The sequence below is a fragment of the Carcharhinus amblyrhynchos genome, unplaced genomic scaffold (assembly GCF_965287045.1).
Source record: "Carcharhinus amblyrhynchos unplaced genomic scaffold, sCarAmb.v2.hapA scaffold_44, whole genome shotgun sequence".
Classification (NCBI taxonomy): Eukaryota; Metazoa; Chordata; class Chondrichthyes; order Carcharhiniformes; family Carcharhinidae; genus Carcharhinus; species Carcharhinus amblyrhynchos.
In genome coordinates, this window is record NW_027649785.1 from 3244918 (window position 1) to 3269074 (window position 24157).

A 24157-nucleotide genomic window follows, 5' to 3' on the forward strand; every position below is an offset into this window, starting at 1 on the left:
CAATCCTCAATCCACGCTAACACGCTACCCCCAACTCCACGTACCCTAACCTTCGGCAGCAACATTTTGTGAGGCACCTTATCGAACGCCTTCTGGAAATCTAAAAACACCACATCCACCGGTTCCCCTCTGTCTACCTCACTAGTCACATCTTCATAGAAATCCAGTAAATTTGTGCTGCGTCTGCTTGATCAAACCGTTCTTTTTTAAGTGTCTTGCTATTTCTTCTTTGATGATGGATTCTAGCATTTTTCCAACTACGGGCGTTAAGCTAACTGGCCTACAATTCCCTGCCTTTTGTCTGCTACCTTTTTTAAACAGCAGTGTAACATTAGCTGTTTTCCAGTCCTCTGGCACTTCCCCAGAGTCCAGCAAATTTTGATAAATAATTACTAAGGCACCTGCCCTTGTACATCTCCTTTAAACCTTTGCCCCCTAGTAATTGACTCTTCCACCCTGGGAAAAAGCTTCTGACTATCCACTCTATCCATGCCTCTCATAATCTTGTAGACTTCTATCAGATCTCCCCTCAACCTCCGTCGCTCTAGTGAGAACAAACCACATTTCTTAATGCCCTTCACACCAGGCAACATCCTGGTAAATCTTTTCTGTACCCCATCTAAAGCCTCCACATCCTTCTGGTAGTGTAGTGACCAGAACTGAACACTATTTCCAAGTGCGGCCTAATTAAGGTTCTATAAAGGTGCAACATGACTTGCCAATTTTTAAACTCAATGCTCCAGCTGATGTAGGCAAGCATCCGTATGTCTTCTTTGATTACCATCTCACCTGCACTGCCACTTTATGACCTGTGTACCTGTACACCCAGATCCCTCTATCAATAATACTCTTTAAGGGTCCTGCCATTTACTGTATATTTCCTATCTGTATCAAACCTTCCAAAATACATTACCTCGCATTTGTCTGGATTAAACTCCATCTGTCACCTCTCCACCCAAGTCTCCAACTGATCTATATCCTGCTGTATCTTCTGATGGCCCTCGTCGCTATCTGCAAATCCACCAACCTTTGTGTCGTCCGCAAGCTTAATCAATCCAATTACGTTTTCCTCCAAATCATTTATTGTAAACAGCAAAGTCCCAGCACTGATCCCTGAGGAACCCCACTTGTCACAGCCCTCCGTTCAGAAACGTCCCCTTCCACTGCTACCCTGTTTTCTTTGACCGTCTTTTCTTCGTCAGGTGTGTGGAAGGTTCTGATCAGAGAAAGGCATGTAAAGTCACACACAGTTTACAGAATACTGATTAGAATATGAGTCTTTACAGCTAACCTGCTATTCAAGTATTAAAGATGCAGACAACGTGAGTGGAGATAGCATTAGCATAAGTTAAAGAAATGTGTATTGTCTCCAGACAGGACAACTCGTTCTAATCAAGACTCACATTCTAATCAGTACTCTGTAAACTGTGTGTGACTTTACATGCCCTTCTCTGATCAGAACCTTCCACACACCTGATGAAGGAACAGCGTTTCTGAAAGCTTGTGGGATTACTATCAAATAAACTGGTTGGACTTAAACCTGGTGTTGTGAGACTTCTTACTGTGTTTACCCCAGTCCAACGCCGGCATCTCTACATCACCTCTCCTGTAGCCAGCAAGGATGCAAAACTTTCTCTCAAGGCCCCAGCAATTTCCTCTCTTGCCTCTCTCAGTATTCTGGGATATATCCCATCAGTACCTGGGGACTTGTCTACCTTAGTGTTTCTCAAGAGCCCCAATACCACCTCTTTTTTGATCTCAACATGACTCAAACCATCTACCCATCCTTTCCCAGACTTATCATCCACCAAGTCCTTCTCTTTGGTGAATACTGATGCAAAGTACTCATTTAATACCTCACCCATTTCTGGCGGCTCCACAAATAGATTTCCTCCCTTATCCTCGAGTGGGCCAACCCTCTTGGTCTTTATATATGTATAAAAAGCCTTGGGATTTTCTTTAATCTTGCTGGCCAATGCTTTTTCATGACCCCTTTTAACCCTCCTTATTCTTTGCTCAAGTTTCTTTCTACTTTCCTTGTATTCCACACTTGCTTCGTGCATTCCCAGCTTCCTAGCTTTGACAAATGCTTCCCTTTTCTCTTTGACTAGGCTCACACTCTCATTATCCAACGTTCCCAAAACTTGCCATACCTATCCTTCATCCTTGCAAGGAGCAGTTAACCACATTGCTGAGGATCTGAGGATTTTCAAACTGGAGGCCTGTGACCAACGGTGTGCCTCGGGGATGGGTGCTGGATTCATTGTTATTTGTCATTTATATTAATGATTTGGATGAGAATTTAGGAGGCGCGGGTAGTATGTTTGCAGGTGACACCAACAGTGGTGGCATAGTGGACAGTGAAAGTTATCTCGGATTGCAATGGGATCTTGATCAAGTGGGCTGACAAATAGAACATAGAACGTTACAGCGCAGAACAGGCCCTTCGGCCCACGATGTTGCGCCGACCAGTTACAAAAACAATGACCCACTAGCCTATACCAATCCCTTTTCGTCCATAAACCTATCCAGAGATCTCTTAAACGCCCCCAAACTAGACGCATTTACAACTGCAGCAGGCAGGGCATTCCAATCCCTCACCACCCGCTGGGTAAAGAACCTACCCCTGACATCCGTCCTGTAGCTACCCCCCCCTTAATTTAAAGCCATGCCCCCTCGTGCTAGCTTTCTCCATCCGAGGAAAAAGGCTATCACTATCCACCCTATCTAAACCTCTAATCATCTTATATGTTTCAATAAGATCCCCTCTTAGCCGCCTTCTTTCCAACGAAAACAACCCTAAATCCCTCAGTCTCTCCTCATAGGACCTCCCCACCATACCAGGCAACATCCTAGTAAACCTCCTCTGCACCCTCTCCAACGCCTCCACATCCTTCTTGTAATGCGGGGACCAGAACTGCACACAGTACTCCAAGTGCGGCTGCACTAGAGTAGTGTACAGTTGCAACATGACGCTGCGACTCCTAAATTCAATCCCCCTACCAATAAACGCCAAGACACCGTACGCCTTCTTAACAACCTTATCTACTTGATTCCCAACTTTCAGGGATCTATGTACACATACACCTAGATCCCTCTGTTCATCCACACTATTCAAAGTCCTCCCGTTAGCCCTATACTAAATGGGTTTAATTTAAATAAATGGAAGGTGATGCATTTTGGTAAATCGAACCAGGGCAGGACCTAGTTAACGTTAGGGCATTAGAGAGAGAAATAGAACAAAGAAATCTAGGGGTAAATGTTGACAGCTCTGTGAAAGTGGAGGAATCACAGGTGGACGAGTGGTGAAGGCGGCATTTGACATGCTTGGTTTCATCAGTCAGAACACTGAATAAGTTGAGTTGGGACATCTTGTTGAAGTTGTACAAGACACTGGTAAGGCCACACTTGGAATACTGTGTACAGTTCTGGTCACCCTATTATAGAAAGGACATTACTAAACTAGCAAGAGTGCAGAAAAGATTTACTAGGCTGCTACCAAGAGTTGATAATTCGAGTTATAGGACAGGCTGGATAGATGGAATTTTTCTCTCTGGAGCATAGGAGGCTACGGGATGATCTTTTAGAGGTCTATAAAACAACATGGGACATAGATCAGCTAGATAATCAATATCTTTTCCCAAAGGTAGGGGAGTCTAAAACTAGAGGGCACAGGTTTTAGGTGAGAGGAGAGAGATATACAAGAGTCCAGAGGGGCAATTATTTCACACAGAGGGTGGAGAGTGTTTGGAACAAGCTGCCAGAGGTAGTAGTAGAGGCGGGTACAATTTTGTCTTTTAAAAAGCATTTAGACAGTTACACGAGCGTGATGGCTATTGAGGGATATGGGCCAAATGTGGGCAACTGGGACCAGCTTAGTCACAAAAAACAAAGGGCAGCATGGACCAAAAGTTGGGCCAAAAGGGCCTGTTTCCATGCTGTAAATCTCTAATGTCAGCCAGGTAAGGATAGCAGATTTCCTTCCCTAAAGAATATAGTGAACTGGCCACAGTTTTGTCCAGGAGTGTAGGAGGCCTCAGCTTTAGACTCATGTAAGATAAATGAGCATTTTATAAATAGCAAGAAGCTAGTAACTGGGGATGAACAGAGATTTGGGAGTCAAATAACAGCAATTATCAGATACAAGGCAATAGCGATACAAGGCAATAGCAATACAAGACATCATCCATCTTATGAAAAGTTAAGACAAGACTGTTAGCTTATTTCAGTAGTTCAGTTGGACATTAAAGATCTCAGGACATTATTTAGAGAAGAGCAGCAAACTCTCAATGTCCTGGCCAATAATCATTCCTCAATCAACACCAATAGAAGAAAATGGGAGTACTGTTATGGGAGTATAGTCTTATTTCTATTTAATCCAGCTATTTCAGAAAAGCATACAAAGGAGCGGAATAGGCCATTCAGTCCTTCCAGCCTGCTATGCCATTTCATAAGATCGTGGCTGATATGATAGTAACCTCAAAGCTGCATCCTGCCTACCCATGATAACCCACCTTGGTTACCAAGGTTCTATCCGCCTCTGCCTTAAAAATATTCAAAGACTACTTGCACGACATTTTCAAGAATAATGTGCTATAAGAGTCATGATCCTTTGAGAAAAAAATATTTCACCTCATTTCTATTTGAAAGGCAACCCCTTATTTTCAAACAGTGATTCCTAGTTTTAGATTCACCCAGGAAACTTCCACTCCACATCCACCTGGTCAAAACCCCTCCAGATCTTGTATGTTTCAATCACATTGTTTCTTACTCTAAGCTCCAGTGGATACAAACCAAGCCTGTTCAACCTTTCTCAGAACTGTTTCCAACACGTTTATATCCTTCCTTAAAAAAAGGTAACTGTACCCCAGGTATGGTCCCACTAGGACCCTGCACAAAATCAACACTTGATGACATGAAAAACTGGCTGCTGATTTCTCTTTAAAAATGTTGACAGGATTGCTATGTATTTCCAAATTTTTCTGTCTTAGATTGTAAAGTTTTTTTTAAGAGCAAATTTTTAAGAGCTGCTTCAGGCAAAGAGGAATACAATAGATGACTAATGAAAAATGGTGCACCACATGGCACAGTTTTACTGGTGACTAATGTTAAAAAAAGCCATTCAAACATGCCTGACTTTTAATCACCTCAAATAAAACCACTAAAATTAACAGTTACATTAGTGAAAAGTAAGTCTCACCAGAGAGCACCGAGATTATTTTTAACAGCGCCTTGTGTTTTTTCATCAGCAGCTTTTTCTCCAAACAGAGTTTTTGCCCTTGTTGACACAGATTCTGAATTTCATTAATGGCCTGTGTTGACAAACAGTGAAATAATGAAAAGCTCTCTGTATGGAGCAGTGTTATACATTAGCAAGAGCAGCAATTATTCAAAGGTTACATGACCAAAACTGGCTAATATCCTTTTTGTTGTGATGTTGCATCATTTTAGTACTGTTGTTCAAATATTAACTTACACCAGAAGCTATTGTGCCACTTATGACTTGTGCTGCTAAGCCATACGAATGCATATTAGCACACAGTAGGTAGAATGCGAAGCACTCCAGTTTGGTGACCACATCTGTAAAAAAAATCACCTTGCTTGCATCTTCAAGCTGGTTATCCAGCTGGTACACTTGCTAAAGTCAAAAGATTATCAAAAATATTAAACAATTGAGATACTCTTATGGTGAGTGAATTAGAGTACACACAGGTGGTGCTCACCACAAGCCTGGGCAGTAGATAGACTGTGAGGTCAGATACTGATCTGATGCCAGTGATATCATTCTACCAGCTCAATGCTCCAGCTAATACCCTCTCAACCTCAAACTACTGAAAATGCACTCACTAAGTCACTTTCAGGTCAGTTGCCAATTGATTTCTGCTGGCAGTTGCTGCCATTGTAGTTGTGTTTGGTGCTTTCCATAAAGTTCTAAGTCTACAGAGTGGTGTGGCAGATGCTGAAGGTTTTTGCCCAGGCTTTAAGGATTCTGTACAAAACCACTTTCTCCCAGACATGGGTGCAGTAATCTGTATCCCTCTTCAATTAGAGCATAAGAGTAGACAAGAAATGCAGCAGGTCAGACTATCAAAGCAGGGATGAGGGGGAGAGGGACAAGGGCTAGAATCCACCTAGAAAGTTCAGGAAGCAATTCTCCAACCTTAGTTTTAGCATGAATGAATGGAATAGAATCATACAAAATTGGGACAGCAGGTCATTCGGCTCATTGAGCTTGCTCTGCCATTCAGAAAGCTCAATGTTGATCCAATGTGGCCTCAACTCCACTTTCCTGCCTGCACACTTTGACTCCAACATGCCAAATCTATAGTTAAGAAAGCCCACCAACGCCTCTACTTTCTCAGAAGATTAAGGAAATTTGACATGTTAGCTTTAACTCTCATCAATTTTTACAGATGCACCATAGAAAGCATTCTTTCTGGTTGTATCACAGCTTTGTACGGCTCCTGCTCTACCCAAGACCACAAGAAACTTCAAAGGGTCATCATCTTAATGTAGAAGAATGAAGGGAGATTTGATAGAGGTGTTTAAAACTATGATCGGTATAGATAGAGTGAATGCAAACAGGCTTTTTCCACTGAGGCTAGGGGAGAAAAAAACTAGAGGGCATGGGTTAAGGGTAAAGGGGGAAGAAGTTTAAAGGGAATATGAGGAGGGCTTCTTCACACAGAGTGGTGGGAGTGGAATGAGCTGCCAGATGAAGTGGTAAATGCCGGCTTACTTTTAACATTTAAGAAAAACTACAGGTACATAACAGAGGGGTGTGGAGGGACATGGTCCAGGTGCAGGTCAGTGGGACTAGGCAGAAAAATGGTTCGGCACAGCCAAGGAGGGCCAAAAGACCTGTTTCTGTGCTGTAGTGTCCTATGGTTCTACAAACGTAGCCCAATCCATCATGCAAACCAGCCTCCCACACATTGACTGTCTACACTTCTCACTGCCTCAGCAAAGCAGCTTAAAGACCCCACACATTCTCCCTTCCACCTTCCTCCTTTGGGAAAAAGATACAAAAGTCTGACGTCAGCTTCTTCCCTGCTGCTGTCAGACTTTTGAATGGACGGACCTTGCATTAAGTTGATCTTTCTCAAACCCTAGCTATGACTGTAACACTACATTTTGCACTCTCTCCTTTCCTTCTCTACAAATGATATGTTTTGTCTGTATAGTGGATAAGAAACAATACTTTTCACTGTATGTTAATACGTGATATTAAATCAAATCAAAAATCTGTCTGTCCCAGCCTCCACTGCTCTTTCAGCATAAGACCGCATTCACTGAAATCTGCGTCAAGTGTCATCAATGCAGCAGAATAGATGGGATGACACTACCAGTGACTGTTGGAGTGACCATCGCCTTCATCACCTTCATGCATCTGGCTTACTCCAGGCTTCAGCAAAGTGACATTTTCAACAGCTCCCAGTTTCCTATCCTCTCTTGTATAAGGGAGGTCACTGAGGCTCTCTATTAGAAGAGAGTTGAGTACATTTCTTGACAAGAGAGACACAAGCATTATAAATGGCTTTGTGAAGATCACAGGTTTTTGCATCGCAGATGCCGCATATAAATTTGGCCATCACCTGTAGATCAATTAGGTATCCCTAATTCTGAAGTCTGGTGTTTCATCTGCATTTAAACCCTGATAAATCAGAAAATGGCTACTTGGCAACCCATGCAACTTCAGTGCGCAACCCACTCATGTGCAGCATGTATACAACAAAAGCTGTACTGCCACATGAAATATGGCACAACAGATATTAGGGCACTTACACAATGCTTTTACTGCCTAGACCACTGTAGGAGCCCACAGTACTCGCCAGAATGCATGATAAAGGACTGCAACAATCTTGACATTGAGCATACAGCCCCTGCCACCAGCTACACGGACAGCAAGCAGCCAAATCAGCAAGTTCCCATTGACTCAGCTACAATACCAGTAAATACAATCCCAATTCCTCATTCATCAAGTGCCTAGAGTCTTCACTCAGAGCTTCCACTGTCGGACTTAGATGTGATGCTTTTGTTTGTGTTTTAACGGGTGCTTGCAGGACATTGGCTGCATCACAACTGCTGCAGTTCGTGTGGTGTAGGTACACCCACAGTGCTATTAGAGAGGGAGGTCCAGAATTTTGCCTCGGTGACAGTGAAGGAAAGCTGATATATTTCCAAGTCAAGGTGAATAGCGCAGGCTATGAGCAGTCAAGCAGCCTGTTGATATGCATTTGATGGCATCAAGTATCATTCTCAGAAGTGGTAACAAGTTCATAAGTTGTGCACTAATGGTACATTAGCAATACTCCAGGTGACAGCACTTGCAGCATTTAGGAAAGAGTGAAAAGCTTGTATGGGGACTGTTTATGACAGACCATAGTTTGAACAGAGGAAACACAAATATTCAGCTGTTTTTCTCCATTGCTTTTGAGGATTTATTTATTAGAAACTGCTTTCTCAGGGTCATACAGCACAGAAAAAAGCTCTTCAGCGCATCATGTTCTCATCAATTAAAGACAAACCACCTATCCTAATCCCATTTTCCAGCAATTGGCCCATAGCTTTGTATGCCTTGGCATCACAAGTACACATCTAAATTCTTCTTAAGTGTTATGAGGGTCTCTGTCTCCACCACCTTTTCAGGCAGCAAGTTTCAGATTCCTACTACCCTTTGAGTGAAAAGGTTTTTCCTCAAATCCCCTCTGAATCTCCTTCCCCATACTTTAAATCTATGCCTCAATGTATTCAATCTCTCTTCATAACTAAAACTTGCCAGCCCAGGCAACATCCTGGTAATCTCCTCTGCACCCTTTCCAGTGCTATCACATCCCTCATGTAGAGTGGATTCCAGAACTGCCACAAGTGGTGGCCCAACCAACATTTTACACAGTTTCAGCATAACCTGCTTTTAAACTCTATGCCTCAGTTAATAAAGGCAAGTGTACATATGCCTTCTTAACCACTTCTTCTGATATCTTAAGTTACTGGTATACGTGCACACCAAGGTCCCTCTGAACCCTGGTGTTTTCCAGGTATTGCTACTCATCATGTATTCCCTTGTCTTGTTTTGGTTTGCCCAAGTGCATCATTTTTTAAATTCATTTGTAGGACATGGGCATCACTGGCTGGTCAGCATTTATTGCCCCTTCATAGCACAGTACAGGCCCTTCGGCCCTCAATGTTGTGCCGAGCTATGTCCAATCCCAAGATCAAGCTATCCCCTCCCTACAATTCTGGAGTGTTCCATGTGCCTATCCAATAACCGCTTGAAAGTTCCTGAAGTGTCCAACTCCACTATCACAGCAGGCAGTCTATTCCGCACCCCAATCGCTCTCTGAGTAAAGAATCTACCTCGGACATCCCTGCTATATCACTCACCATGAACCTTATAGTTATGCCCCCTAGTAACAGCTACATCCAACCGAAGAAATCGTCTCTAAACGTCCACTCTATCAATCCCCCTCATCATCTTATAAACCTCGATTAAGTCGCTTCTCGTCCTCCTCTGCTCCAAAGAGAAAAGCCCCAGCTCCCTCAACCTTTCCTCATAAAACATATCCTCCAAACCAGGCAGCATCCTCGTAAAATCTCCTCTGCACTCTCTCCAATGCTTCCACATCCTCCTTATAGTGAGGTGACCAGAACTGAACACAATATTCCAAATGTGGTCGCACCAACATCCGGTATAGTTGCAGCATAACCTTATGGCTCTTAAACTCAAACCCCCTGTTAATAAAAGCTAACACACTATAAGCCTTCTTCATGGCTCTATCCACTTGAGTGGCAACCTTCAGAGATCTGTGGATATGAATCCCAAGATCTCTCTGTTCCTCCACATTCCTCAGAACCCTGCCGTTGACCCTGTAATCCGCATTCAAGTTTGTCCTACCAAAATGAATCACCTCACACTTATCAGGGTTAAACTCCATCTGCCACTTTTCGGCCCAGCTCTGCATCCTATCAATGTCTCTTTGCAGCCTACAACAGCCCTCCACCTCATCCACTACTCCACCAATCTTGCGTTCGTCATCAAATTTACTAACCCACCCTTCAGCCCTTTCTTCCAAGTCATTGATAAAAATCACAAAAAGCAGAGGACCCAGCACTGATCCCTGTGATACACCACAGGTAACTGGCCTCCAGTCTGAAAATTTTCCCTCCACCACCACCCTCTGTCTTCTATGAGACAGCCAGTTCCTTATCCAATTGGCCAAATTTCCTTCTATCCCACACCTCCTTATCTTCTTCATGGGCCTACCATGGGGAACCTTACTAAAATCCAAGTATACGACATCAACTGCTCTACCTTCGTCCACACACTTAGTTACTTCCTCAAAGAATTCAATCAAATTTGAGAGGCAGGACTTACCCGTCACAAAACCGCGCTGACTATCCCAGATTAAACTGGATCTTTCCAAATGGTTATAAATCCTATCTCTCAGGACCCTTTCCATTAACTTACCGAACACCGAAGAAAGACTAACTGGCCTCTAATTACCAGGTCATTCCTATTTCCTTTCTTGAAAAGAGGAACGACATCTGCCACTCTCCAGTTCTATGGCGCTATCCCTGTGGACTGTGAGGACCCAAAGAGCAAAATCATTCCTTGTTGCCCTTGAACTGAGTGGCATTTCAGAGGGCAGCTGAGAGTTAACCACATTGCTGTGGCTCTGGAGTGGGATTCCAACCCAGGTCCCCAGAACATTAGCTGAGTTTCTGGATTAATAATTTAGCAATAATACCACTAGACCATTGCTTCCCCAGTATTACCTCACCTCACACTTACCCGGATTGAATTCCATTTGCCACTGATCAGCCCATCTATATCCTCCTGCAATCTAAGGATATGAAGCAAGTGGGACAGAGTCTGTGACGGGGCACACTGCACATGATCTGTGGAAGGAATGAATCTGGTAGGCTGAATGGCCTTTATCTCATTTCACTAAATTTGCAGAGGAAATTGTGAAAGGTACCTTCAAAGGAAATGGTGAAACGGTCAAATGAAAACAAATCACTACGGAAATTCTTGAACAAACCTCATCAAGAATGGCACGTTTAGAAACCCTCTCATCCTCAAACAGCAGTTTCCTCAACTCGTTAAAACGTTTCTGCATTAGTTTGCGCCACTCTCGCTCTCTTATGGTGTGCAGCAGTGGATTCTTTCTACTCTTCCTTAGCTCTGATGCATTGTAAATCTTTAAAATAAAAAAAGAAGTTACTTGTTGCAGAGACATGCAAGCCCACAGAAGTAGGAGATGGCTAGAATTGCTTCCAACAGAAAACTGGTAAAAAGGAAAGATTACTTTTTTTTTGCTATGGAAGGCAATAGAAGTTCACAATGACTGGCAGAATATGAACCAGGGTATTGACAAGGATTTACACTAGAATGCAGGACTGGTTCAAACCTTGGATCCAATAAGTTTCATAAATTATCTAGTCTCTGGAATACTTTCCAAATTAAATTGATTTCCGTGCATCAAGAAAGCTGTTTGATAAAGTGAGTTATGGGACTACAACCCTAAAGAGCTCTCTGCCACACTGATGAGAATTAGGTACAAGTCACGGACTATAATTTACCAGACAAGGGCAGCCCAAAAAGGAAGATTCTTCCTTTTTGCTCTCACAACAAGGAAGCTTTCAGATCCAATATGGATGGTAGGACCCCCCCAAAAATCTAAATGATTTTAGACAGGTTCAAAAATGCCCTGATATATCAAGCATTCAGTATTATGGTTGCAGGGAAATAGCAGCAGATTATGTGCGCCAAGTGGCAAGACAGGGGCCCAAACTTTTGTTCATCATAAAAAGAATGAAATATCAGGCTGGAAAAAGTGTTTACATGGCAGGGGGTTAGAATGTCATCATCCCAGAAAAGTTAATATTCAGGGGTATGAGGAGCAACAAGATTAGTAGGATTAGACAAATTGGTGATAAACAAACAACAGTAGAGCATTGATGGGCCATATGACCTGTTTTGACATTCCAGCAGACTCTAATACCATAGTTCAGCTTCTAAAGCCACATGTTTAAAAACTAATAGAGGTCCACCTTATCAGAATACATAAATTTCACAAAATGAAGAACAGAGGATTGAATCAATGTTGTACATTACAGCTTACCTTTCTCCTGAGTGCAAACTTGGGAGATTGCGAATAATTGTGAAAGTGCCACCTAAAAGAGATTCAATTGTTACGAGGTGGTGATTTCTTTTTACTGTAAAGATTATTCTGCGTACATGTACTTGTAATAGCAGTAATTCTAGGTTAGAGATGCCAAAAGTTTCAAAATCCTTCTCATTACACACTGTTATCTAGTTCAGCTAAGCAACAGGTCTCCTCAGTGCCTTTGGGGTGGATGGAGACAGAAAAAGGCAACCCTCTCAATTATTTACCCTTGAGCCCCTACTGCAACTTACACTCATGTGGTTGGCAGATTAGAGCAGGATTCATTCCCTATAGCACTGGCTGTGGATGAATGGTCCATATACAAGTCACATCCAGGCTGTTACCTGCAGAAAGGCAATCTGGACACGGTGACGGAAAGCCACCATCCGTGGAACCAAAGCCGAACTAGAATCAGCACCTCCAGAAGAGGAGAAAGGAGGACCATACTAAGTGTTCTAATTCCCAGTCATGACATTGCAGTGAGAAGCAAAGTAGAACTTATGCATCTTTCAGATGGCAAAAGTGACTTTCGTACCAGTACACCCGGATCCCCCTGCCTGTCAATACTCTTAAGGGTTCTGCCATTTACTGTATATTTCCTATCTGTATTAGATCTTCCAAAATACATTATCTCACATTTGTTCGGATTAAACTCCATCTGCCATCTCTCCACCCAAGTCTCCAACTGATCTATATCCTGCTGTATCCCCTGATGGTCCTCATCGTTGTCTGCAAATCCACCAACTTTCGTGATGTCTGCAAACTTACTAATCAAATCAGTTACATTTTCCTCCAAATCATTTATATATAATACAAACAGCAAAAGGTCCCAGCACTCGTCCCTGAGGAATGCCACTTGTCACAGCCCTCCGTTCAGAAAAGCACCCTTCAGCTGCTACCCACTGTCTTCTTTGACTGAGCCAAAGTTGTATCCACCTTGCCAGCTCTGAATTCTACATGACTTCATCTTCTGCACCATGAGGGACCTTGTCAAAGGCCTTACTGAAGTCCATGTAGACAATATCCACTGCCCTACCCACATCAATCATCTTCTCCTAATGACTGACTCCAAGACACTGAAAGCAAGTTACCTACCCAGGTACATGAGCTACACAGCCCAGGGGCATCAACAGGGGATTTATTATTACTCTGCAGAAACTGAAAATCATGTTGGAGACATCCAGCAGCTGTGAAACACTGTCAAATCTCTAAATTTCAGTAGGCAATAATTACATATTTTAAATAACTTTGAAAAACTAACAAGTCAAAGACAAGATTTTGAGGGGGCTACAGATTGACTGCATTACAGTGAAGCAAAATGTGATTGTGTGTTTTTCATTCCACGCTGTGACTTCTCACCTCAACTACTGGGGTCAGGCAGAAAATAGATGGCTGCTCACTGCCACAGTGAGAGATAATGAATGGACAGTCACTGTGGCTCTGGGCTGGAAATAACTTCATCACAAAACTTTTTATATAGTGCAAAAATGACAATTGTTGAAATAATCCATTACTGACCTGGGAGGTGCACATAATTTCTCAGCTGCCGTAGTTTCATCAGTTACTTCACCATCTTCCATCTCAATATCTGCACTTTCACTTTCCGAGTGACTCTGTTATCAGTCAGCATGGACACAAAAATGGTCATAGATGTAAAAAGGCCATTTGATCCACACCAATTCACCCAGCCACTTAGAACTCCCCAGGTCGTTCCAAAACAGTTAAACTATGCAGATTAAAGACTTTTAAGATTCATTTTGAATGTACTTCAGCAGCACGGTGGCATAAAGGTTAGGACTGCTGCCTCACCACCCTTTAGAACCGAGAGGGTGAGGAACATCTTCAGCTAGAGGGTGGTGAATCTATGGAATTCATTGCCACAGCAGGCTGTGAAAACCAGGTCATGGAGTAGATTTAAGACAGAAATAGACAGATTCTTAATTGGTAAGGGGATCAAAGATTATGGGAAATGGCAGTTGAATGGGGTTGAGAAACTTATCAGCCATGATAAAATGGTAGAACAGACTTGATGGGCCAAAGGCCTAATTCTGCTTCTATATCTTACGGTCTCACAGTGCTAGGTACCCGGATTTGATTCCTGGCTTGGGTGATTGTTCGTGTAGAGTTTGCATGTTCTCCCTGTGTCTGCGTGCATTTCCTCTAGCAGACTTGGTTTCTAACCACAATCCAAAGATGTGTGGTTTTGGTGGATTGGCCATGCTAAAATGCCCCTTAGTATCCAAGGATGTGTAGATAGATGGATTAACTATGGTTAATTTGTCTGGGGGTTATAGAGATAAGGCGGGGGAAAAAGATATTCTGTCAGAGATTTGGTGCCGACTCGATGGGCTGAGTGGCCTCCTTCTGTACTGTAGGGATTCTATGAATTGAGATTTAAGTCCTCTCTTTTTTTCTCTCACACACTCGTCTCAGTTGCCATGAATTAATATTCCTGGTGTCTATAGCAGGCAAGCCCAAACCTACATGGGGAGGGACAATTAGCAGTTGGCATCAGTTCGTGTACACCTTAAACTGCTGATACTACTTGATCTTGGGTGTTTTGATTTAGGATTTGTTCATTAGATGAAATAACAAAATTTAAAAATATTTTCCAAAGCTCCAACCACACAAAATTCAAACGGTAGAACTCTTGTATAAGAAAATGTAATGTTTGCTGCCAGGACTTGAATCACAACGTGGCAGAGTTTAGATTTATCCGATTATACATCATAGCCCATAACCTTCATACTCAAATACTTATTTTAAAGTAAAGCTTGGCATGACATTTTCTAAAACAGTGGGTAACTAGAATTACTAGTCAGGAAAGCTGTAAAGTTTTCAGTCAAGACATTTGAAAGGATTAGAGTTTACCAGTGAATGTACTGAATATTGCAGCAATTCTGCAACTGGTAAATAAGGACAAGTACACAGAATTGTAGCTCAAATAGAAACTTAAAAACTTTTTTGTCCTGTTTCAATTAGGAAGTGTTGAAAACAGCTGCCAGGAAAAATGGTACAGAATCATGTCTGAAGTAACAGGTCACCTTTGATAAGTTTCCAGCCATACTGCCAGTTACCCCTGTAATGACAACATTGCCTGGCATTTGTTCAGGCCAACCTACGTGTTCCTGCATAAGACTGAGCATTAAAAAACAGGCATTTACCTGGATAACACTGTACAGTGTGTATACCAGATTTATACTAACAATTAGACAGGCCCCACTGTTAGCACTCACACCTATGGAAACGTGATCAATGCTGACACTCCACTGTAAATACAGAAGCAATTTATAGATCATTTCCAATATGTTCACAGCTCTGAAAGCAAACAGAGTCAAGAGTATGAGAAGTGATGACCAAAGCATTAATTTTGAATTGCAAACATTACTCCTTGTTCAAAAAATGGTAAGCCCAGGAACTACAGACCAGTTTTAAAGTTTTTTCTAATTTTTCTGGCTAATTAAGTTGGCTTACATTAACACTACAATGAAGTTACTGTGAAATTCACCTAGTCGCCACACTTCAACAACTCCTATTCAGGCACACTGAGGGAGAATTTAGCATAATCAATACACCTAACCAGCATGTCTTTCAGACTGTGGGAGGAAACCAGAGCACCTGCTGGACACCCATTCAGACACAGGGAGAATGTGCAAACTCCGCACAGTCATCCTAGCTAGAATCGAACCCTGGTCCCTGGTGCTATGGGACAGCAGTGCTAACCACTATGCCACCATGCCATTCTAACTTCAGTAGTGAGGAAACTTCTCAAAGCTATATAGTCACATCGAGAAATGCAGGTTAAAATGTGCAGTTAATATAAAACTCAGAAGCATTGTAAACTGTGAGGACGACAGTGCAGAATGTCAAAAAAGCAGCGGCAAGTTGGTGAAATGGGCTGATTGGTAGCAGGTGAGATGTGGTAGGAAGAACATGAAGAGACAACATAAAACAAAGGATACTATTCTCAAGGGGTGCAGATGTGTATATGTCGCTTAAGGTGGCAGTACAGGTTGAGAGGTAAGTTAATAAAACATACAATAAAAAATATTCTAGGCAAATATACAGAAAATGCTGAAAAAACACAGCAGGTCTGGCAGCATCTGAATAGAAGAAAATAGATGTCAGAACAATATTCTAGGCTTTATTATTAGGGGTATAGAGTAAAAGAGCAAGGAGATTATGTTCAACTTGTAGAAGACACTAGTTAGACCTCAGCTAGAGCACTGTGTACAGTTCTGATGTCACATTTCGAGGATGTGATGGTATTGGAGAGTGCAAATGAGGTTAACCAGAATAAACACAGAGTTCTGAAGAGTCATAGAATTAAAATGTGACCAATTGGTCTAGCAACATCTCCACAGATGCTGCTAGACCAATTGGGATTTTCCAGTATTTATTGTTTATATTGGAAAAGCTGGGACTCTTTTCCTTGGAGAAAAAGAGAGCTGAGAGAAGATTTGATAAAGCTATTCAACATGGAGGGTCTGGACAGAGTAGAAAGGGAGAATCTGTTCCCATTCAAGAATGGAGAATGAGAGGGTACAGATTTAAAATAATTGGCAAAAATAAAACAAGAGGCATGCGAGAAACAACTTTTTTTAAACACAGCAAGTGGTCAAGGTCTGGAATGCACAGCCTGACAGCATGGTGGAGGCTGGTTTAATCAAAGCAATTAAGAGGAAATTGGATGACTATCGGAAAAGAAACAAACTTCAGGGTTACATGGAGAAGGCAGCAGAATGGCACTAGTTCAAATGCTCATTTGGAGAGCAGGTGTAGACATGATGCTGTAACAATTAGAACATAGAACATAGAAAAACTACAGCACAATCAGGCCCTTTGGCCCACAAGTTGCGCCGATCGTATCTCTACCTACTAGGCTTACCTATAACCCTCAATCCTATTAAGTCCCATGTACTCATCCAGAAGTCTCTTAAAAGACCCTATCGAATTTGCCTCCACCACCACCTCTAGCAGCCGATTCCACACACCCACCACCCTCAGTGAAAAACTTACCCCTGACATCTCCTCTGTACCTACTCCCCAGCACCCTAAACCTGTGGTGTCCTCTTGTGGCAGCCATATCAACCCTGGGAAAAAGCCTCTGAGAATCCAATCGATCAATACCTCTCAACATCTTACACACCTCTATCAGGTCATCTTTCATCCTTCGTCTCTCCAAGGAGACAGGACCGAGCTCTCTCAACCTATCCTCATAAGGCATGCCACCCAATCTAGACAACATCCTTGTAAATCTCCTCTGCACCCTTTCAATGGCTTCCACATCCTTCCTGTAATGAGGCGACCAGAACTGAGCACAGTACTCCAAGTGGGGTCTGACCAAGGTCTTATAAAGCTGCTGCTATCTCCCGAATTCTATATTCTTAATTTATTAATGGGATGTGGGCAACACAAGCAAGGCCAACATTTATTTCCCATCCCTAATAGCCATCAAAAACAAAATGGTAGCGAGCTTCCTAGAATTGTGCAATCAGTATACTGTATACTCTCACGTTCTGTTGGAAGGTTGAGGGAGGTTGAAGTCTGGCATTATGGCTCAGCAACAAGGGATGATAGCAGATAACATTGTAAAACATAATTGTGCACAATTTGGAGGGGAACTTGATGACATTCCCACACTTCTGCTGCCTTTGTCCTTCCAGATGGTAGAGATTGTGGGCTTGGAAATTGCTGACAAAGAAGTCTCGTGGAATGATCCACACTGTAGCCATTTTGTGCCAGAATGAATGGCAAAGCAAACTTTGTTCTGGATGGTACTGGCTTTGAACGTGGTTCGAGCCACAATCACCCAGGCACATGGAGAGTATTCCATCACACGCCTGACTGATGCCATATCGATGTTGGAAAGGTTTAGGGAGACAGAAGGGGAATCATTTGTCATAGATCTGTCCTCATAGCAACAGTATTTATATGGTTGGACCAGTTCAGTTTCTGGTCAATGGATTCAGCAACAATAATGCAATTAAGTGTCATGGAGAGATTGTTAGATTCTCTCTTGTTGGAGATGGTTGTTGCCTGCCACTTGTGCAGCATGAATGTTACTTTCAGCCCAAGCCTGGGTGCTGTGCAGATCTTGCTGCACTGGGACATGGGAGTAGTAATGGAATTTAACACACTCCAACAATCAAGTGACATCCCCATTTCTGACCTTAATGAGGAGGGAAAGTCATCAATGAAGCAGTTGAAGATGGTTAGGGCTTGGATACTACCCTGACAAACTCCTGCAGTGACGATCCGGGTCTGAGATGATGGACCTCCAATGACCACAACCACGGACATTTGTGCTACGCTCGACTCCCGCCATTAGAGATTTCCCAGATTCTGTACGCGTTCAATTTGATGTAGAGATGCTGGCGTTGGACTGGGGTAAACACAGTAAGAAGTCTCACAACACCAGGTTAAAGTCCAACAGGTTTATTTGATAGTAAACGCCACAAGCTTTCAGAATGCTGTTCCATCGTCAGGTGAGTGGAGAGTTCTGATCAGAAACAGAGTATACAAAGGCACACACGGTTTACAGAATACTGATTGGAATGCGAGTCTTTAAGCTAATCTGCTATTCAAGGAACAGCATTCCGAAAGCTAGTAGCATTTACTATCAAATAAACCTGTTGGACTTTAACCTGGTGTTATGAGGCTTCTTATTGAGTTCAATTTGACCAGGGCTTTTTGATGCCATGCTCAAATGCTGCCTTGATATTAGAGAGTTTGACTCTGGAATTAACTCTTTTGTCCATGTTAATGTAAGCCTACTAGTGACACTAATAAAAACAAACTAAATGTTTGGATCAAGGGCAGGAGGTCAAGAAGAGTAATCCTGATGGAACCTAACCGTAAGTGACAGATTAATGATAAATGCCACTTGAAGGCACTGTCACGGGCTCTTCCACTACATTCCTGATTGAATGTAGGCTATAGGACTTCTAACTGGCCAGATTGGATTCTGACTATTGAAATAGCATCAATATCACCCTCAACTAGATAAAGAAGATAAATCTTCACAATAAAGGGAATGTACTGTGTTTGCCTGTGTAAAAGTCAACTTTTTGAAACCAGTTGTTCAGGCAAAAAGTTAAAAGTCAACTTGTTTTGAAGGGTTTATATGTGTGGACCCGTAGAGCATCCTCTACATGGACTGGCTGTCTAGGTGATTTTACTGATTGGTCTGTTGCTATGACGTGGATGGTGTTTAGTTCTGAATGCTAGTATAACAGGGGGAGATCACCCTCCCTAGGGAGTGCTGTGATCTGGGCAGTCTACAATGTCAATCTTATCGGAGGACAAGATCAGCCTCAGGATTTTCCTAGATAACATCTCCAGTCTGCTGCCTATTTATTGTCAGGGAGACTAGTAGGATAAATACGTGGGATTATTGGGATAGAGTCTGGGTGGGATTGTCATCAGTGCAGGCTCAACAGGCTGAATGGTCACCTTCTTCAGTGTAGGAATTTTGAGTATGTGAAGAGGCCTTTGGGAAGAGAGGGACAGACAACAGGCATTTATCCCTGAAAAAGTATGGTTGACTTTTACACAGGTATCTATGGCATATAAAATTATAGTATCACCATAAAATCCCAAAGGTGCAGAAGGACGCCATTTGATACATCTATTCCCCCTTTAGGAACAATTCACAAGAATACCAAATCTCAAAGGAAATAATTTAAACTGCAAGACTAGTTGGCAAGTGGACTTTGATAGAGGTTTTGCCATGGAGAATACACCAGGGAGCAGTTAACTGCCAAGCTTTCATTTAAAATTCAAACCAGACAGTAGTTTATAGGATCCCTACAAGTAGTTATATCGTTGTGCAGAGCAATAAACAAGAAATTATTGGAGCCTGTGAGATAGAAAATGTAATAATTGTGGGGAGCTTAAGATCTTCATATAGACAGGGACAATGAAATTGCCAAAAATGGTCTGGAAGATGAGGTTGTAGAATGTTTTGGAAAAGTACATGGTGGAATTGACTAGAGATAAAACCCTCTCAGATGTCACAATGTGTAATGAAGTAGGCTTCATTAGTAATGTTGCAGCAAAAGATCCATTGAAAACTAATGATCATAACAATGGTGAAACAAAACAAACAGCTTAAACTTAAATGTAACCAATTTCATAGGTAAGAGGGGAGAACTGACTAAGATTATTTGGGTAGATAAACTAAAAGATAGCGAGGTAAAGAAACAAAAGGGAAACATTTAAACAAACAATTCAAGTGTTTGACATATCAACTCTGATTGGTCAAAGCAATGCCATGAGGAATGATCTAGAGAATGGCTGTCCCCCCAAGTTTTTGTTTAGTTAAAAAAGGTGAATGTGTGACATGTGCTTTATTAGCAAAGGACAGGGCCCTGTGTCTGAATATGTATATCCCTGATAATCTTCAATTGGTCATCAGTGGAATTCTCAGCACAATTAGAAATGTTTAACAAGTTTTGGCAAATCAAGCAGTCACATTTAAATGTTGGACACAAGTGACAATTGGTGTCACTGGTAGGCACCAAGATAACTACATAAGAATCATATGAGGCACTGCGTTGTACAGTGAAACACACTGTTTATCAGATATTCCCTATATGCAGAGTTCCTGGCTTCAGCATTCCCACCTGGAGTGAAGGTCAATATTCTTAGAGATACAAGATGAGGAAGAACAGGCACCGGACTGGTAGAGATCTCCAAACAAGACCGCGGATGTTACACTGATTAACAAGACTCGGCCAAGTTTCAAACACAACACGATGCCAGATCACGAAGCACTGGAGAATACTGTGCAGGCCCTTTAAGCAAACCCTATGGTTTAGCTTCACATCACACGGAAAAACACAGCTGTCATAAGTTACTCAATAGGCAACAGAACCATTATTTTCCATCCTCTCTGCGCTTTATTTCCTTTAGAACATTCACAAGCCCTTCCCTCTCCCCAAGCCATTTAAAAATATCAGCCAACAGGAGGGAGTTCTGCAGAGTGGATAACCTGCCTAAGATGAAATGTGTCATGGAGTCAAGGCACCAAGCAAAGAAGCACTTTGCTTATTCTCTCAGTTCAAATTCGAGTTTCTAGAAAGATCAGACTGGATAATACTGTCAGGAAGAAAATGCACCACAAACTTCAATAATAATTCCTAGTTAGATTAGGTGCTGTTAGTTTTGATCATTCTCCTTCCATAGGTCATACCTGAGACACACTCAGGTGTGACCCTCTGAATATCATCCTTCACTACCTGTCAATGTGACGGCTCTTTCCACATCAGCATAGGCTAACACTGGCAGTGCCAGTACCACCAGCTTTCCCCAGAATCTACAGATAAACAGAACTCTAACAGGGTCACCTACAACTGACAGAAAAACCCAGGTCTCATCCTGAACGAGATACAGTGACAATACTACGAGAGAAGCTGTGCGCAGGATACACTGGAGTCTCACAGGTTTATCTACTGAATAGATCACCCAACAGGAGAGCTATATATAACCAAATGTAATAGCTGATTTGGGAACGCGAATGAAGAAATTAATTCATTATTCACAACACTAATAAAATCAATTTGAACAGTTTTAGTACATACCAGTATTTCCACATCAATTTCATTCACTTCATCTATATTTATGTCAAAGTCTGAATGACTGCCGAAGTCAGAGCTCCCAATGGATGACTCTTTGCAGACAGCGAAAAGAGCATCTTCATCTTTACCATTACCATTCTTTCTTCTCACTGCAGAGGGATCGTAACCATCAGGATTCATTGGCTCCTGGTAATGCTGCTCTTTGAAGTCTTCTGCCATCTTGACTTTAAGTAGACTATTCGCCTTTAGTTCATCTTGATCCCATTTAACTCCTCTTTTGCAGTCTTCACTGTGATGCTCTGATAAAAGAGAAACTGTGTTGCCTTTCATTACTGCAGCATCAGACAGATTACTGTTGTCAAGCCAGTGTGGTTCAGAAGGTTTCTGAAAAGTTACAGCTCCCACATCCAAAGTCATCTTAGTACCAAAGAACTGTCCATCTTCCACTTGATTCTCAGTTGCATCAGACCTGGTATCTACAAAAAAGACAGTCGATCAGTTCACCATTGTGAGTATCCAACTGCTTACTGCTGTGAGAAATGCGTGGTTTCTGGTGCTACCCCACTTCTTGTATGGTGATATCTGGCATAACCCTCACTGACCAGGGAGAAAGATGTTGTTGATGTTGTTTTCCAAATTTTAAAGCTCTTCTGCAGGTCTGCATTATTGGGTGCATTTAAGTGACATTATAACAAAGATGCTAGTGTGTGCTCTAACATTCAGAGTTTGTGATGAAACACCACCAAGAGTTAGAGGATATATTTGTCATAACTGTATAATAGTGAGGAACACAATCTAGCAAAGGGACGATCGAAGGTGACTTATATGGGTCACGGATTTATCAATCAAGATGTTACCGCAAAAATGCAACAAAATCTGAAGAGTGTTCAGATAAAACGAGAAACATCTCGTTTTAGTTTTGTAATTCAAGGTTTTTTGAAATGGAAACAGTCCAATCATATCACAGAAAACTCACGATTCAGAAATCATAGGTTTGGTAACAAACCTCACAACCTTGACTAGTCGTGATATATTGGGTCTGCCAATAGCAACGAGGAGAAATAACTGAGCACAAGCATTTAAGGCAAAGGAGAGAGGTTGCATTCTAAACAGTCGTATTGTGCATTCTCTGGGTATATTTGGATTCCAGCCATCCAGACACTTATCTTCAAATGACGTTCAAGATACAGTAGAACTTGACTCTCAAATGTTTTACTTTTGTGGCAAAGAACATATCCTACCGGCTGAAAACACAAGCATTTAGATTATTTATTGACTCACACCAAATTCCAAAAAGAGACACCTGTGCCTTTAAGATTACCAAATTTCAAACAATCACAACAATTTATACTCCAAGAGAAAAGGGTGCCAATTGACTCAGATGTTGGCTATGGAGAAAGCAACAGGTTCCTCAAGCATGCAAACCTTTTGTTTGCACAGAACAAATCCCTGGGTATTTTTGTTCCTGGAAAGTGCCACATATGTATGCACAGTAGCAGCATGAAACAGTTTCCTTAACTTGTTAGTCAATTTTTTGAGCTACACATGGCATTTTTCACCAACAGGATATTGCCATCAGCCTTAATAACATCTGCCTACCTCACAATCGAACAATAGCTTGTAACTATTTCAATGCCACATACATCAAGCATTTGTGCTACAATTAGTTGATCGAGATCAAGCAGCATGTTCCTTTGGTCATTTGTAAGAGGCAGAGCACAGACCATACTTAACCAGCACACACTGGCAAAACCAAAAACAATAAACCTGTTAGGTGCGACTGTGTGATTGGGCAGCATTTGCTGAACAATCCTGAATGCATAAATAGCTACACTGACAACTGATTTAGATAAATCAGTCGATCACATAATGTGGTTCATTTACAATTGCTAGAAGCAACATAGAGACTGGTTCAGAAACAGAAAATACTGGCAAATCTCAGCAGCCTGACAGCATCTGTGGGGAGAGAACAGAGTCAAAGTTTTGAGTGTCGATGACCCTTTGTCAGAGATAAGGGCAAAGAGAATCAGCAGAGATTTATACTATTAGGTTAGGGGTGGTGTGGGGTGGGGGGCGCAGGCAGGGTTTGGGGAGCTGGAATGTAAACAGAATGTAAACGAGGATACAGAAGGCTGAGAAAGGTGGTAAATGTGTCCATTAAGTGATCAGAATGTGTGAATGGCAGAACAGAGGTACAGATGGTTAAAGGACTGCCTGGGGATTATGGCAGTTGCTCTGAACGGAGAAGTGAAAAAATAGAAGTGAGAATGAAGATTGACAAAACGGATAAATGAGATGAAACAAACAAATGAAATAAATGGAAATGGGGTGACAGTAGAGGAGATAATTCATGCTCTGAAACTGTTGAACTCAAATGTTCAATCCAGAAGACTGTAAACCATAGAA

At 42.0% G+C, this 24157-nt stretch overlaps 1 protein-coding gene across 2 annotated transcripts in view; it reads right to left on the bottom strand.

Annotated features, from left to right (window-relative positions):
- LOC145337177 (uncharacterized) overlaps positions 1-24157 on the bottom strand; it is a 130088-nt gene that overhangs the window by 16750 nt on the left and 89181 nt on the right. For both annotated transcript variants that reach the window (XM_080181975.1, XM_080181974.1), the window contains exons 21-25: positions 21755-22227; positions 13689-13783; positions 12126-12177; positions 11043-11201; positions 5201-5312 (exon numbers count right to left, since the gene is read on the bottom strand). In XM_080181975.1, the coding sequence (XP_080038101.1) occupies positions 5201-5312; positions 11043-11201; positions 12126-12177; positions 13689-13783; positions 21755-22227 (891 nt within the window). The remainder of the gene's footprint in view (positions 1-5200; positions 5313-11042; positions 11202-12125; positions 12178-13688; positions 13784-21754; positions 22228-24157) is intronic.